Source organism: Trachurus japonicus, chromosome 11 (assembly GCF_045865225.1).
Source record: "Trachurus japonicus isolate A0001 chromosome 11, Traja_1.0".
Classification (NCBI taxonomy): domain Eukaryota; kingdom Metazoa; phylum Chordata; class Actinopteri; order Carangiformes; family Carangidae; genus Trachurus; species Trachurus japonicus.
The window spans coordinates 4,288,341-4,305,833 of record NC_140917.1 but is presented as its reverse complement, the minus strand read 5'-3'; the positions used below and the strand labels follow the sequence as shown (position 1 = coordinate 4,305,833).

Sequence of the window (17,493 nt, the reverse complement as noted above, 5' to 3'; positions counted from 1 at the left end):
ACAGACAAAAAGGTTAAATGTAGACCCTGGATTATAATATTATATAATAGTTAGTTGCTTTTCATTGTCTCCCTTGGGAGACTTATTCTGACACAACATGTTCACCTATAGCACATCAAAACACACACTTGGAAAAAAGGAAATAAAGACAAACAAAAGTTTACATAGATTCATATCAGCACATAAACATCTAATGATAATAAATAAATAAATAAATAAAAAACAGTCTCAAAATGTTTCACAACAGAATAGATCCTGCCTTATACCGGTATGGTTTAGTGTGGTGAGTGGTTCCCACACTAATCACTGGTCTGTGTCTTTGCTCCCAGACGGGAAATGATACAAAATAGATCCTTGGCATAGACAAAAAGGTTAAAAGGTTAAATGCATAGACCCTGGATTATAATATGGTTTATAAAACGGAAAGGTGAAATCCGGCGATCTGATTGGTTGTTAACCGTGGTATATTGAGCATATACCACGGCTACTATTCTAAAGCCTTATCACAGCGTAAGCTATCACTCCGCGTCAGGCACGTATGACTGGTATGAATGGAAGTTGTTGTCATGTATCCATGACAACGGACTGTCGCGGTCCGTAGCAAAGACAGCTGATGTTTTTACGATGTTAAAAAACGGACTAAAGTAGTTGAATCCACATGTTTAAGGTTAACTTTCACCTCCGGGGAGGGTTAACAACGGTAGAGGGGATTGAGCAGTGACTTTCATCTGAAAAAAAGCGGAGGAAAAGACGAGATGCAGAGCTAACTAGGAGCTAACGTCTGGAGAGGTGGGACTATTTTTTTCACAGTGAGGCTGTTTTATTGGATAATATGTATTTCTGGTTGAATAAAACTACATGAAATTGATTGCGTATCCCTCTTTCATATTGCCTTTATTGGTAACCGTTTTATAAAAGCAATATATCACTCCAGTCCGTGGTATATGCTCATTATACCACTCTAAGGGGGTTGTCGTCCCTCCGCTTCGCGTCGGGCCGAACAACGCCCCTTAGCCGTGGTATAATGAGCATATACCACGGCCTGTCGTGATATATTGCTTAAATAATAGTTGCTTTTTTATTCTGGACACAACATGTTCACCTCACATCACAAAACACAGAGCACACACTTGGAAAAAAGGAAATAAATGTTTTTTTATTGTCTCCCTTGGGAGAAATTTATTCTGGACACAACATGTTCACCCTATCCACCTTTTTCCGAACGTCAAAAACGTAAGCCTGTTTTGCCGGTTTTGCTCTTCCGGTGGAATCGTATGTACATGTTTCCATGGTTTCGGTAGTCGCGGTAAATGCATGGATTTTTTTTTTTCCCCCAATGAAAATCTGTAAAACGCATGGATCATCACACCAGCTTTTAACAGATGATATCACACAAATTGACATCCGTGTTAAAAGCCGGCGTTAATAGATCCATGCGTTTACCGCAACTATGACAACGACTGAAAACCATGGAAACGTAAACGTACAATTCCACCAAACCGGCAAAACTGGCTTCCGGTTTTGACCATAGATGACGTTCGGAAACTTGTGGATAGCACATCACAAAACACACAACACACACTTGGGAAAAAAGGAAATAAAAGACAAACAAAGTTTAAACATAGATTCATATCAGCACATAAACATCTAATGATAATAAAAAAATTAAAAAAAACTGTCTCAAAGTGTCTCACAACAGATCCTGCCATAGACTGTATAAAAGGTTTTCTGTGGTGAGTGCAGTGGTTCCCACACTAATCACTGAAAAAGATACAAAGTTGATACATCTGGGTCGCACCTGCAGATGTGAGAGGGGGGAGGAGGGGGAGAGAGGGGGGACAAGCGGACACTTCTTCACCCCGCGGGAATAGGTCAGTTTGTCAAACAAATGTCTTTGTCCAAGGAAGAAGTGACCGCCGCCGCCCCCTCTGAGGAAGAGGAACTGGCCCCGCGGCGGCCGAAGTGCACCCGCTGCCGCCACCACGGCATCATCGTGCTGCTGAAGGGCCACCGGAAGTGGTGCCCGTTCCTCCGGTGCGACTGCTGGAAGTGTTACCTGATCACCCAGCGGACCCAGATCTCCAACCTGCAGCGGAGCCTGAAGAGAGGCCAGGACCGGGGCAAGAAGGCACCGGCAGCGGCGGCTACAGGGAGTCCAGGTCCGAGTCCGAGTCCGAGTCCCAGCGCCGCGGCACCGGCATTTGCACCACCACCGCTGCCGGATGGAGGCGCTCGTCCGCCGCCGCCGCCGCCCACATCTGACGGTCTGACCCCCAGGGAGCTCCAGACCCCCCGGGACAGCGCAGCAGCAGCGGCCGGAGGAGGAGAGCCTGTTGTCGGCTTGGGAAACAAAGAGCTGCCGCTGCCGCCGCCGTTCACGTCCGGCGGTGAAGAAGGACAAGGAGGACCACCATGTTCAGCTCCTCTGAGTGAGTTCATAACAAGCTGGTTAATTAATGAGTTCATTAAAAATGTGTAGTTGAAGTGAAGAGAAAGATGTTTCTGTAAGTTATATATTTGTAATTAGCCTACTTCATGTTTAGCTAATGTCGCACAGTAACAACAACACATTCACGTCATTATAAATCACACTCGCTGTTGGCGCCAAAAATTAAAAAGACAATTCTGTCTTTTTTTACTAAAATGGCCGCCAGAGGTTTTAACGGCTGTCTTAGATTTACACAGAACCATTATATCAATCGCTCTGGATTTACATTAAACCTACAGTTGAGGCTCTTCTATCTGAATTATATAATGTAAACGCAGAAATAAAATCCATATATATTTAAAATAATCAGGTGAATAACTGTTAAAATGTCAGCTTAGTTCATCTTCCATCTTGTATTGTTTATATCAGTGTGTTTAGTCATGGTGGACATCTGGGGACAAGACAAGTGTCTGTTTGGATCAGAGTCAGTTTGTCCAACAGGGACAGAGAGAGTCACATCTGGGGACAAGACTGTCTGTTTGTCCAACAGAGTTAAGTTTGATCTCAGGACTCTACGAGGTTGATGAGTATTTAACTCCAGAACTTAGTTCAGGTTGATGTGATGTCCCCAAAAGTGACTGTGTGTATGTGTGTGTCTGACCATGATAGAAAACTGCTGTGACGGAAATGTGGCCTTTAAATAGCTTTAAATACCTAGTCTTTAAATAGTTTGACATTTGTTGATTAATGATAGATTAGTTATGTAGACCTAGGCCTATTTAGGCTATTTGTTTCTTTAACGTTGCCAGGTTTTGTCTAAACCAACAAAGTTTATTTGATCTTTCTGATCAGATAAATGCAGAACTAAATATATGTAAGGAGTATAGAAATATAAAGAAGCAAAAAGTAATCTGAATCAGAATCAAATTAGCAAAGAATAGAGAACACGAAGCTGGTTATAAAGATGAAGAATACGTACAAATAAATGATAAATATATGAATGTTTGGTACTTAATACTAAAGGTGTAGGAATATAATCTTACACTATAATGTAGGGTAGGCTATATGACAAAAATATCCAATGTAATCCACTTTATTTATATAGAAAAATTTCAAAACATAAAGGTTTTATTTTATCAAAGTGCAGCACAGTGACTAACATACAGGAAATAGAGCACAACATGGTCAACAAAACACATAATAAGACTTAAATAATTATTAATGCAAGTATATATATTCTTTTTCTTTTTTTTCCTTTTACATATTCTATATAATATGTTAAAAACATAGAATATGTGAGTAAATAATAACCACAAGTTTAACCAAGTTTAATGTTGTTTTTAACATTTACTAACTTCTTTCTTTCAGATATATTTATACATTTTAAAACATCAGTGTAAAATAAATAAAAGACTCTTTGTGGAGATTTTAATGTTTATATAATATCATCTAATATTTCTGTTTTTTCCACCTCCAGATGTTCATTACCTTTACACCGGCCACTTCCCCAGCAGCTTCGGTTTGTGGCCGAAAGTCATTTATAATGTTCAGCAGCTTCCTCTTCATCATCCTCCTCCTCCTCCTCCCCCGGGCTTCTACAACGGGCCCTGCCCAGTGTTCGCCTCCTTCCAGCAGGGGGCAGCTAACTACCCCCCTCTGCCCCCGGAGCCTGGACCTCCTGCTGTAAGTGGCCGTTTGTACGGCGGCCCAGAGGGGTCAACTCACTGCTGCTAGAGAAAACACATGAACACTTTATAAGGCGCTCATTTAAAAAGAGATTTTTACGTTTTCAATTTTCAATTTTTTTGACATTTCAAACCTTTCCTTTCAAAACGTACATACATGTATATATATCTCTATGGATGTATATGGGTCAATAACATGATGCAACCCAATGTCAACTGGTATTTTTTCACAAAAATCTGACTATATTCAAAAATAAATCTGGACTCAAATATAGAATAAATGTAATTTACTTACTTGCAACACTATGTTTCTTGACAAATTTTATACAATTTGTCACATTATTTAGAAAAAACAGTGTTTTTGGGGATATGTCCTGTTCAGTGTTGCCAAAATGGATTAAAATTTAAATATAGAAACACCACCAAAAACAAAAAAAAAACTATTTCAACTGAATCTTTCCAGAATAAAGTATAGGTTTGATTGATAACTACCCTTAAAGCCACTGTAGGTGGATAAAATATTTAATATTTATCATTTTTCGTGGTTTACACCATCTGACATTTTCAGGCCATTCACTCTGTTAAAAAAATGGTGCAAATGTAATTTCAAATAATATAAAACCAACATAAATACAAAAAGTACATTTTAACAATAATAAAACATTAATTTTCCTCATATTCATTTATTTAAAAAGAAAAAGAAAAAAGAAGTCACTGACCCATGTATAAATATTTAAAAACACACGGATAAACATAAGATACATAATAAACATAACATAAAATTGTGTAAAAAAAAAAAAACGAAAAAAAAAAATTTTTAACTGAAGTATTTAGATTGAACTTAAAAACGTATTGTATTTGTTTATTTTGTAATAAGTTACTGAATGTGAAATGTGCTACAAAGTCAGAAACAACTTCACCAGTCAACAACACAAACCCTTAGCTTAGCATTAGCCTGTAGGTGGTTTGACCCCTCTGAGCCGCCGTAGGTTTCTCTCTGCTGCTGCATCCCATAATAAACAACGTCTGTCTCTGTCAGGACTACGGACCGGTCTTCTTCACCCTCCAGCCGCCGCCGCCCCTCACAGACGTCCCCCCCCAGGAGGAAGTGATGTCGAGGCCGCCACCGCCCTCTTCCTCCTCCTCTTCCTCTTCCTCCTCCACTTACATCACCGTGGAGTGAGGTGACACAGCAGCCGCTTGCTGTTGTTAAAATGCTCAGAGGTCGTTATTTTATATTTTTTTATTTTTATAATAAAGTTAAGAGGTTTTAATAAAGATGAAAGGAAAAGTTTGGTTCATGTACTGAGTGATTCATCAAAATAAATCAAAAGTTACACAATGATCAATGTGTAATGTGTTTATTTCATATTATAGATCTGGATTATAACTATTGATTATGACAGTGGTTCTCAACTGGTGGGTCGGGACCCAAAAGTGGGTCGCGGACCCGTTCTGGATGGGTCGCGGACAGCTGGTCAAAAAAGTAAATAATATTTAATGCACATCTGATGTTGGACATGTCTTTTATTTTGAAAAATAACTTATTTTGAAAGGCACGAGACACGTGAACACATGCAGTTGTAATGGTCCTCCTCAGTTTCCTATTAATGTGGCCTGAATGCAGTGAAAATACCTTGTTTATGGGTCTTTATTTTGTGCAATTTGATATTTATTCACTTTTGTGAATATGCTCTGAATGCAGAGATGCATTAGAAGTCAAATATATCATTTTGTTGGTCTCCATTTTGTGCAGTTTGATATGATTTGTTTTTTATTCACTTCCGTACATGCAGTTGTCATGGTAACTCCTCAGTTTCATTCATGTGCTCTGAAATGCACTTTGCTCAATAAAGAGCAAAATGTGTTTTTAAAGGCTTTACAAAAAAAAAAAAATCTTGGTTTGAATTCTATAAAAGTGGGTCGTGACTTAATGACCATGGGACAATGTGGAGCCCAGAGTGAGACTAGTTGAGAACCCCTGGAATATGACATTATTATTGAAGTGTTGAGTGTCACAGTTTGTGAACTTCACCTGTAACGACACCATCATTCATCTATTTATGATAAACATTATATATATATACTATATATACATATATTTTATTATTTAAAAACAAGTCCAGAGATTAAATGTTGATCTTTTTCTTTCTGAAACAATATTATAAATACATTATTTAATAATAAAGGGTATAAATATTATATTATAAGTGAATTATAAAACAGAGAAACTGAGCTGAGTGTGTAGTTGGTGACGTCGTCCAGCAGGAGGCACTGACGTCACAGTTGAGTTTGCACCAACATGAGAGATTACAATTACACCAGAGGGTTTTATTCCCTTCATCAGCAGCTTGTTGTATTTCTGTATTTTCAGTTTTACAGATTGTATTTAAACGCAGCACGGAGTCAATGTGAAGTTTAACCCTTTAACAGCTGAGACACAAAGTTACACACATGTTTGTTACATATTAAATATTAAAATGATTCCTGGGCCGTGACCTCCTGCTGCTGCTGCTGCACTCGGTGAACTGACACTGATCAACCTGATTATACATTTACCACCAGTGTGATGAGAACAGACGGGGCAGAAACCATCCAGATACCCCACCACACACACACACACACACACACACACCACCCCCATACCCCCAAAACGACCCCACCTCCCAGGAGTCGTTCATAACTCTGCAACACTCAGGTGACAAATGTCAGTGAGCAGCAACAAACCAGCAGGACGACGAGGACGAGTCTGAAGACAAATTATAAATAAATGAAGCTTTAATGTTTGAATCCTCAGACCAGATCAATCACAACCTTTATTGATCCTCAGGAGGAAATGACATCATCGTGTTATTGTAGCTCCAAGAACAGAGAATATGAAGACAATATATATGAATGAATGAATGAATTTTTATTTTCAAACATGTATAAAAACTATATATATATAAACTATCCCCATAAATAAATATATACCATATACTAAGTTAAAATATAACAATCAACCCTATTCTGTTTATAGATTTATCCCACATATGCAAATAATAAAGTATATGTAGATAGAATATGAAAAATATCCTTTTAAAAAACAATTTATATTGAGAAATATGAGTGTTTAGATTTATGTTTCATGTTCTTTGAGTAAATAATAAGTTATGGAGATGAGTTCAAGGACAGTCTGTTGTTCAGACACTCACAAGAAGTTGTACAGTAGGAACGACTTCTTGTGGAGCATCGTGTGACGCAAACGTATGATTAATAGTGTTTTATTTTTGTATGATTTTATTTATTTAAAAAAACAAAAAAACATGTGTTTGTATGTTTTTCTATTTCATTTTTTTCTTTCTTTCTGTGGGAAATATGGATGTTGGCACAAAAATAAAAACTGTAGTCTATCGATCTGTCACTGATATTGTATCAGCATGGATGTTTTTTTTTTTGTCTCTTTTGCTGAATCATTATGAAATAAAAAGATACACAAGGTGCATTTTTACATATTCACCCTCAAACACATCATTTCATTTTCCTCTAATTTACATACCTGAAATTTCTACTTTAATCTGTATTCTCATAAATTCTTATAAAAATCCCAGTTCACATTTTTTATTTTATTCCTTCAGGAAGAAGACGTGAAAGAGATTTGGATTTTAATTTGATCTGTTCACTTCTAATTTTACATTAACGTTTATGTCTCAGAGAATAAATGAATGTTTCCATCCTGAATATTTCCAGAATTACTCTGTTCCTCCTCCAGTGACGCTGCTGTTGGACTGTTGGACCAGTAATAGATATTTAACCTTTATTTTGAAACGTCTTCCAGAATCAAATTCTCCAAGTTTAAAGGATTTACTGTAGTTGAGTCCAACCCTAAAAACTCAATGATTCAACTCTAATAAAACAGCAGAACTAGTTTTATAATGAGCTGAAGGGACGAGCTGAGGACGGGCCGAGGCAGGAACTCAGGTGAGAGTTTGATCCTGAGGCACGGGAGGAACCGACTGAAGGTTTCTGCCCCTGATGGGAAGAACAATCAGAGGATGAGTGGACTGGAGACGGGTGGAGAGAGGTCAGAGGTCAGGGCAGGTAAGCCCCGCCCACAACTAACAGGGAGGAGGAGGAGGAGGAGGAGGAAGAGACTCTGAATTAACCCTCCTGTTGTCCTCCTGGGTCAAGGAAGGAAGGAAGGATGAAGGGAAGGAAGGAAAGAAAGAAAGAAGGAAGGACGAAGGGAAAGAAAGAAGGAAGGAAGAAAAGACAGAAGGACGAAGGGAAAGGAGGAAAGAGGAAGGGAGGACGAAGGGAAGGAAGTAAAGAAAGAAGGAAGGAAGGAAGAAAAGACAGAAGGACGAAGGGAAAGAAGGAAGGAAGAAGAAGGAGGAGAGAAGGGAGAGGGAAAGATGGGAAAGGAAGGGACTAGGAAGGAAGGAAGAAGAGAAGGAAGAGGAAGAAGGAAGGAAGGAAGGACGAAGGAAGAAGGAAGGGAAGGGAGGAAGGGAAGGAAGAAAAAGACGAAGGGGAGAAGAAGAAGGAAGGAAAGGAGGAGAGAAAGAAGAAGGGAAGGAAGGAAGGAAGGAAGGAAGGAAGGAAGGAAGGAAGGAAGGAAGGAAGGAAGGAAGGAAGGAAGGAAGGAAGGACGAAGGGGAAGATGGGAGAAAGAGGAAGGGGAAAAGGAAGGAAAGATAGAAGGAGGGAGGGAACAGATTGGGTCAAAAGAGGAAGGAAGAAGAGATGAGGACAAAGGGAAGGAAGGAAAGGAAAAAGGATTGTGGAAAGAAGGAAGGATGGAGGAAGGGAACAGATTGGGTCAATTTGAGAAGGACAACAGGAGGGTTAAACTGCTGGATTATTGAACAGGCTGTTGTTGTTCTAGTCCAGTCTAATTCACCATGGAGGATGATACAGAGGGCCTGTCCCATTCCTCCACACTTGGCTCAGTGCGCTTGGTTACAAACACACTTTGGTGACGTTTTGCCGGCGGAACGTATATTTACATATAGTGTGCAGCATGGATTAAGTGGTCAAGTGTGTGGGCGGAGATTTAAAAGCAATCGGGACAAACTTGACAAGTGCAGCCTGTGCCGTTGCGCACAGTAGCACAACTACAACACACACACACAGCAACAGTTTTAATAAACAGTGCTGCTGGATCACAGTCTCATCTACTCCTAAAGTGTCTCTATGCGCAAGATTCAGATCATAAATGTGTACGCCCAACTCCGTAAGTAAATAAAACAAACAAGAAAAACGAAAATATAAAAACATGAACAGAGCATGATGAATATAAAATATGACATTAAAAAGTCATAATTATGAGATAGAAAGTTAATTTCATTTTATTGAGATTAATTCAATCGCATTTCCTAAACGTGACTTGTGGCTCTGGGTGACGGCGGACTTCACCGTGGTGCATTGTGGGATTTATACTTGGCCAAATACCGCTCGGATGCGGTCTTACCTTAGGTTTGGGTGAAGTGCAAATCAAGCGCGCTGCACTTTCAGTCGTTGGAGAAATGGGACACACTGAGCACTGACACTAAGAACATGAACGCACACGCCAAGTGCCCAAGTGTGTAAGTGTGATCGAGTGTGCATATTGGGACAGGCCCTTAATGAAGACATGTGTGTGTCGAGCTCTGCACCTGTTCAGTCTGACATCACCAGAAATTATTAACTGTCATTGTCCAGGTGCTGATTACTACTGTAATAACAATTAGTTTAATTACAGTTAATTACAACTTTATCCTCTGTGACCTGCTGCAAAATAAAAGGTCATGATCCAGATAGAAAACAGAGTTAAAAGAGTAGTTTTTATTCCTCAAAGTGCATCTGGAGACCCGGGAGGCCGGGTCCAACCAAAACTTTATATGACAGTAATAGGGCCCCACAAATTAACGTCCATAAAACTACACAAAAACCATTTAATATTCCTCCACACTGCTCGTCCACTGCAATCCAAGTGTCCTGAAGGGAGATAGTCCAGAGTTTACTGGAAACTACCTCATTTAGGACATTTTTACAGCCTGAACAGTCCTGGATTGAATTTGCCTGGGGCGCGGACGTGACCAGACTTGGCCTCAATTATGTCGTTTCCAGTAAACTCTGGACTATCTCCCTTCAGGACACTTGGATTGCAGTGGACGAGCAGTGTGGAGGAATATTTCAAGGTTTTTGTGTAGTTTTATGGAGGGAAGATTCAACGCCGTCACATGACATTAAAGCAGAAGTAAGCGATCCGGTGGTTTTGGCTAACTTCTTGTCAGCCGATGGAGTTAGCAGTCCCCGCCCTCGTCCCTACGTCACCACATTCAGGCGCATCCCTTGGCTGCACACACAGAGAGGACCGCCCCTTTATGCCGTTCTCTCTCCTCATTGGATAAAGGTTGTAGGATACAAGGAAAGTTTTCTCCTCGGCTCAGAGCAGAGCAGAGTGACTGACAGACCCGTGTTTCAGACCAAACACTCTATGTAAGTGATTGCTGTCGGAAGATATAACTATTTAAGACTTATATTAACACAAACATTCTGCTTACTTCTGCTTTAACGTTATCGTTAGCAGTTGCAGCTAATGCCGGTAAACTAAATTCCAATCAGTTTAACCCAAATGTCGTTTTACTTTGAAATACGGCCCGATGTCCCATTGGACGTTACCACCGGCGCCTTCCTTGTACTATCAACCAGGAAGCGATGAAAGCCATTTGTACGTCTTGCAGCCAGCGACGCAGCAGTTACACAGTTTGTTTACCCACCCTGAGTGGTGACGTAAGGAAAGATGGCGAGGCTGTGAATATGGTCATTGAGCTGAGTTTGTTTGGTTCATTAGAACGTCACATGATTCACATGTTATTGATCACATGGACTGTTAGCTTAGCGTCATTAGCCCTTCTTCAGCCTGGTTCCCGGTTGCCGGCGGTGACCCAGGCAGGGTTGAGGGCGCGGCCCTGTCAGTCTCAGTCTCGTCAGTCATCACAGACCAAACAGCAGCAGCTCTGACGGACTCATGTTCACATGGACACGTCCCTCAGTTCAAACACGGGAAACTTTGTTGTCGAAGGACGTGATGAAAACTCTGTTGTCACTGCAAACACCAGAGGACGAGGAGACGTTCAAGACTAAAAACCTGAACCAGCTGAATCAGCAGCTCCGTGGTTAGTTAGCATTAGCATTAGCATTTCCATTAGCGTCGTCTTGTCTCCAGAGCTCAGGTTCATCATGGGACCAGTCAGAACATGCAGACTGCAGCGGCGGCGGCGCTGTGTGTGATCTGTGTTTCAGGAGCCAACGACAGCAGCTGGCAGCAGGCGACTGGAGAGACACGCCCGAGGGACGCTCTTCTCTGGAAACTACTGCAAACTGGTATTTTAGTGTTTTTAGCGTTGGCTGCAGCAGCTGTGAATCTGTCAGCGACTGAGATGAAATGTTCTTCTGAGATAAACTCATCAAACTTTAGTCCCTGTCGTGCTGTTGTCCCCCAGAGACACCGTCCTGAGATTAATTATTCATCATAGGTTCAAACAGGTTCATAGTAACGACTGAGTGATGCTGCAAAAAGTTACAAAAGATTATACATATATTACAACGGAGTATTAGGGTATGTACTGTATATATATATACATATATAGAGAGAGAAATAAAAGATATATAAGGTGCATCTCAATAAATTAGAATATCATGGAAAAGTTTATTCATGTCAGTAATTCAGTTCTAAAAGTGAAAGTAATAAATTGTATAGATCCATTACACACATAATGAAACATTTCATGTCTTTATTTATTTAGTTCCTTTTAATTTTAATGGTTTTTGCTTACATTTAAAAAAATTTGAATAGGCCTATTACAAAAGACCAATTTTTTTTTTTTAAAGCGTTTTTAATATGGAATTGTCGGCCTTCTATATGCACCCAATACTTGGTTGGGGCTTTTTGACTTGAACTTCTAGAAATGGACTTTTACATGATATTCTGATGTATTGAGATGCATATAGATTTATAGATTTACCTGTAGGAGAAATGATCAGAAGTATTGATCGTCTGGTTTAACAGTGTGATAGGGATGGTCTGTATCTTGGAGCTATCAGTGTGTTCAAAATGTGACACAAACTAGTTCCATGTGTGTGATATTAATGTTTTGTAGCTGTTAACAATGCAACACGAACACAAAACGTTTGGTTTAGTCTCAAACACAAGAAGTGAAATGTTACAGTTCACCCCATAGTCTGGGTTAGTTGTTATTACACACCCTGGGGTGAGATGTGGCATTATTAAATAAGTATTATGACAAAAACCTGTTATTGAAGGCTTAAATACAACACTTACATTACTATAAAACATAATAGGTGTGTGTGTGTGTGTGTGTGTGTGTGTGTGTGTGTGTGTGTGTGTGTGTGTGTGAAGGCATGTGGGTGTGTGTATGTGTGTCTCAAGTAGGCTATATTAGTTACTTAATTACTTATTTTGAGAGGCTCCATTACTTGTGTTTCTTTCTTTTGTTCCCCCTGACATTGGCCTTTTGTTGTATGTATGTATGTATGTATGTATGTATGTATGTATGTATGTATGTATGTATGTATGTATGTAGGTAGGTATTTACATGTATATAGTGTTTTTCTTTGCTCACAGTGTTTTGATGTAGCTGTCATGCTTCTGTGCTCGAAATAAAACACAGAAAAATAAAAGTTAGTTACTGTCAGCCATAGTCTGATCCTAAACTCAACCTTAACCCTTTCATCTTTTTCTATGGGCCACTGCAATTCAAAGAAAACATAAATCCAATTAAAATATGTTGTAGTCGGTTATAACATTCTTCTTAGTTGTTAAACCTGAACCAGACTCTTGTAGCCATAAACTAACTCACCTTACAGCTAACAACTAAAACATTAGCACCGGCAACATGAAAGATATCTACACACACACACACACGATAAATATGATGCAAGTTTGACGAGTTTAACTACAAAGCAGGCAGAGCTATCACAAAAAAAAACTACTTTCATGCATCAAAATTAGTTTTTTCCTTCTAAAACTGTCTGCGTCTGCTACAGGGAGCTACTTCCTCAAGAACGACCAAACTGAGCATAAACAGAGTGAATCAGGTGAGTCTTAACTTGTTCCTGATTGGACAAATTGGAATCTTATATATTATATAAGATAAGATAGATATATTGTAGATTTACCTGTAGGAGAAAAGCTCAGAGTTCCAGTATTGATACAGAGATGAACTGAGCCAATGAGACCCGGATCAGAGATTTGTTTTACATTGAGATGAGTTTGGTTTTTTCCCTGATAAAATGGCTGAGAATATTAGAAATTAATTTCTTTGACAAGTTTTTTTTCTTTTTAGTTAAAAACAAAAACAGATGGAAATGTGTAAGTTTGAAGTGCACATGAGTTAATGTTAAATAATTCACTACGAATTTGGGTTGGACTTTCAGGCCAGAGGTCGATGCTTCAGGTGTGACCTTCACAGTCTGTTATTATCATTATTAACATATCAACACTTTGCTGCTGACCCCACCTTCAATTAATCAGTCTATCATACAGAATAAAAGCAATAATCACACACAAACAGATCAATAAATGACTGAAAACAAACTATAAAAAGCGAGGAAGTGAGGAAACATTTAAGGTAAAACAATTAAATAATTAAACACTAAAACAGAGAGAACAGAGAACATGAAAACAAAGTATTAAAAATTAAACTATAATAAAATGGTTTACACTATTTAAAACAGTCAAACATAAAATATATAAACACATTTAATTAAATAGTTTAGAGCTGGACCACAGTGGAAGTTCCCAAGTCAACACATCCATCAAACTGTGTTAAACATTATTAACATGATTGTTTTTAATGATTGTTTGTACTTGTTCTTAATCTTAATGGGTTTTTTTAATAATGGCCTCCAGCTCATTGAGACTTTTGTTGATTCAGTTTTACAGTGTTAACATCACAAACCAAAACTCATGAGTAGAAATAAATGATGTAGGCCTAGTTGGTTCTGGTTTTGGTCTTTAACGAGGATTTTATCCCTTTACGCTCCATTATTAACGGCTCAGGTTGGTGACGAAGACGAAGCAGCTTCATGTCTCTGTGGTTTTATCACTTGTTTCTCAACACCTGATGATTTACCTGGAGGTTTTGTAACACTGGTTATTTGTCACCTGTGAAAAGGCGTCTAAACATCTGGGAGGTTTAAGGCGCAGCAGGCGTCGCTTTCCCCTGAACCTCGGGCGTGTCTCTGGCCGATTTCCAATCACTTCAATCACAGCCTGATTGACAGATTGATTGATTGATTCATCATCTGATGTAACAGGATCTAACGACTGTGTCCCACTTCTGCTCAGTGGAGATGAGCCAGGTCACACCGGTTGTTAAAGTCGGTGTTTAATATTTGATGTCCAACTTTTCAACTGAAGGTTTGAAGGAAACTACTGTATATTCGTCTGTATTGAACACTTTGTACCTGTAGCTGCCATTAGAGAGAATTATTATATATTTCTACGTTCATTAGATAATTTGATTTGAAACATAAGAATAATTTAAATGGATAGTTCAACATTTTGGCAAATTGGCCCATTGCCATAATCCCTATAGTCATAGCAGGAGGTTCGTTACCTTTAATTGTCGGTGCAAGCTATTTTTAGAACGGCGGAGCAGAGCCGCGAGCTGCTCAGCGCTACGCTATACGGAGGCTCATGGGATTTCTTGGTTTCCCTCATCAAACGCTATGAGATTGTAACAGAACATTACCAAGACAGAGTTGTTTTAGAGGTAAATACAGAGACCGTAACCCCTGAAGGTGTGGTTTTGCATGAATTTGATGAAGTTTGATGAGGGAAACCAAGAAATCCCATGAGCCTCCGTAGCGTAGCTCTGAGCAGCTCGCAGCTCTGCTCCACCGTTCTAAAAATAGCTTGCACCAACAATTAAAGGTAACAAACCTACTGCTATGACTATAGGGATTATGGCAATGGGCCAATTTACCAAAATGTTGCACTATTCCTTTAAGTCATATTTGTGTTAATTGTGTAGATCTGTACCGCAGGGTGAAGTCAGGGAATACACTCACTGACTCTGGATCATTGAGTGAGTTTGAGCTCTCTGGGCCACCGTATATACATAGGTTTCAATGAATTTAGTCAAATTCTCAGTAAATCGAATGTACGCTGCAGAGATCTGAGAGTCTATGCAGTTTGGTTTGGATCAACGGCGTGCCAACGGTGATTAACTCATCCTGCAGCAGCGATGCTGAAGCAGGTCAGTCACTCAACAGACAATGAGCAGATTGACAGACGTCACGGTTGAAGGATTAAACAGAAAAGAAACGAGTTAAAGCTGCAGAACAAAAAGATAAATCGCTGCTGCTCAGTCAGACAGAGGCTTTTAATCTGAAAATCTCTCTCCAAGGAAAGTCTTTATCTGGTTTTCTCAGGAAAATCACACACACACTCATGCAGTAAGGCAAGGCAAGGCAATTTTATTTGTACAGCCCGTTTTTTTTACCAACAGTTTGTCTCAAAGGGCTTCACATGACATCACAACAACATCCTCTGCCCTTAGACCCTCACATCCACTGAGGAAAAACTCCATGGAAACCCTTTTAACAGGGAAAACCCGGGGAAACCTCAGGGTGAGCAACAGAGGAGGGATCCCAGACGTGCAACAGATGTTGTTACAGACAAGAAAACAGTTTATAACAGAGAATGTGGAGAGCACAGGCCAATGAAAACCTCCCACTCCCTGAGGTCAGTCTTATCTGTCCCGTGGCTGTTGAAACTCTGTTTATTTGCTGACAGTTGAAATAGTTCAGAGTTTTAATCCCAGAAACGCGTCGTCAGACAGAAACAACAATGCTGCTGCTGCCGTGTTGAACATTCCTGCAGAGAAGTACTGTGGACATGTCTGATCAGACGTGTTATCAGGAACGCACCTCGCCTCACGCATCAATAACGGACAAAAGTCTCAGCAGCTCAGCTCGGTGACAGAGAAGTGTTTGCTCATGGCTTGATCACACATGTCTGCAGCCCCAGCCCCTCATCACTCACACACTGTGTGGTTATCTACACTAGCAATCTACGGTGGCCCCGAGGGCTCAAACCACTGCAGCGCCACACACACACACACACACACACACGGACACAAAACAAGCAACAAATTCAGAAAACAACTTCATCATCAAGTTGACAAGAACTCACAAAACAACAAAGTGTTTCTGAGGACACGATTAAAAGGACGAACCAGGATGAATGCTAATGCTAATGCTAAGCTAACAGCCTGCCCTCCCTTCCCATGGACCAGTCTGCCATCCTTTTTCCTGGTTTTCCCTGTTAAAAGTTTTTTTCCATGGAGTTTTTCTTCAGTGGATGTGAGGGTCTAAGGGCACAGGATGTTGTTATGGTGCCATGTAAAGACCTTTGAGACAAACTGTTTGTTAAAATGGGCTATACAAATAAAATTGCCTTGTCTAACAGTCCTTATGATCAATACCATTGTTCGGATTTTTAACAGAAAGCACATAAATGCTATAACTCGTGTTTGTCCTTTGTCTTCTTTTGTTTTTATATAAGAATGACAACAGGTGACGACAGGTCATAAACCTGAAATAATTAAATCAAATTCAAAAGGTTACATAATATATAATAATATGAAACTGTAACTTCTAAATAGCTACTTTAAAAAAAAAAAAACCGAAGCCGCACAGACTTACAGATAGCTTTTCAAAATAAACTAAAGAGGTACAGAAACCCATGAATAAATTATTCACGACAGCCTTTTGAGTTGTTGGGTTGTATTTGATGAGGAAAACCAAACACACTCAGTTTATTGTCAAACCCACTGAGCAGCCTGTCTGCACAACTCCTAAAGTCTAAAGAAACATCTTGCCCAAGACCAGTCTATACATAATGGAGAGAAGTAGATTCACACTAAGGAACCAACCTGTGTGTCAACTCTAAGACCTGATTTCATGTATGGCAAAGATTAGGTCAAACCCTTTAACAGAAAAAGCTTTTCCCTGTTTCCAAGCAGGATGTTTATGTTTCTCTGTATGCCTTCCTTCCTAATGTTTACTCTCTTTCTTACTTAATGTCCAAACCCTCCTCTTTGTCATGTTATGTTATGTTGTATGTCTTGTGCCCAGTTGGCGCATATAAAGAATGTGTATGCTGGCATTGACATGTTTTGACGCAGATTGCTGGTTGTGCATAATGCTGCTGCACGCCTACTGACATATTTTACTTATTGTTACTTTGTTTTATTGCATGTTTTACTGTACATGACCTGTATCCCATTTACTTTTATTGTTACTAGTTTTGCTTGTGTGTTTTATTGTGCAGCACTTTGGACAACCTGGGTTGTATTTTTAAATGTGCTATATAAATGAATATGC

The 17,493-nt window shown here is 39.6% G+C and overlaps 1 protein-coding gene across 1 annotated transcript; it reads left to right on the top strand.

The window, feature by feature from the left end:
• The first annotated feature begins 1,838 nt into the window (after positions 1-1,838).
• LOC146977944 (uncharacterized) lies at positions 1,839-5,296 on the top strand. Its single transcript, XM_085790540.1, has 3 exons — positions 1,839-2,429; positions 3,906-4,111; positions 5,153-5,296. The coding sequence occupies exons 1-3, from the start codon at positions 1,889-1,891 to the stop codon at positions 5,294-5,296; spliced, it is 891 nt and encodes a 296-aa protein (XP_085646666.1). The 5' UTR covers positions 1,839-1,888.
• Positions 5,297-17,493: the final 12,197 nt, after the last annotated feature.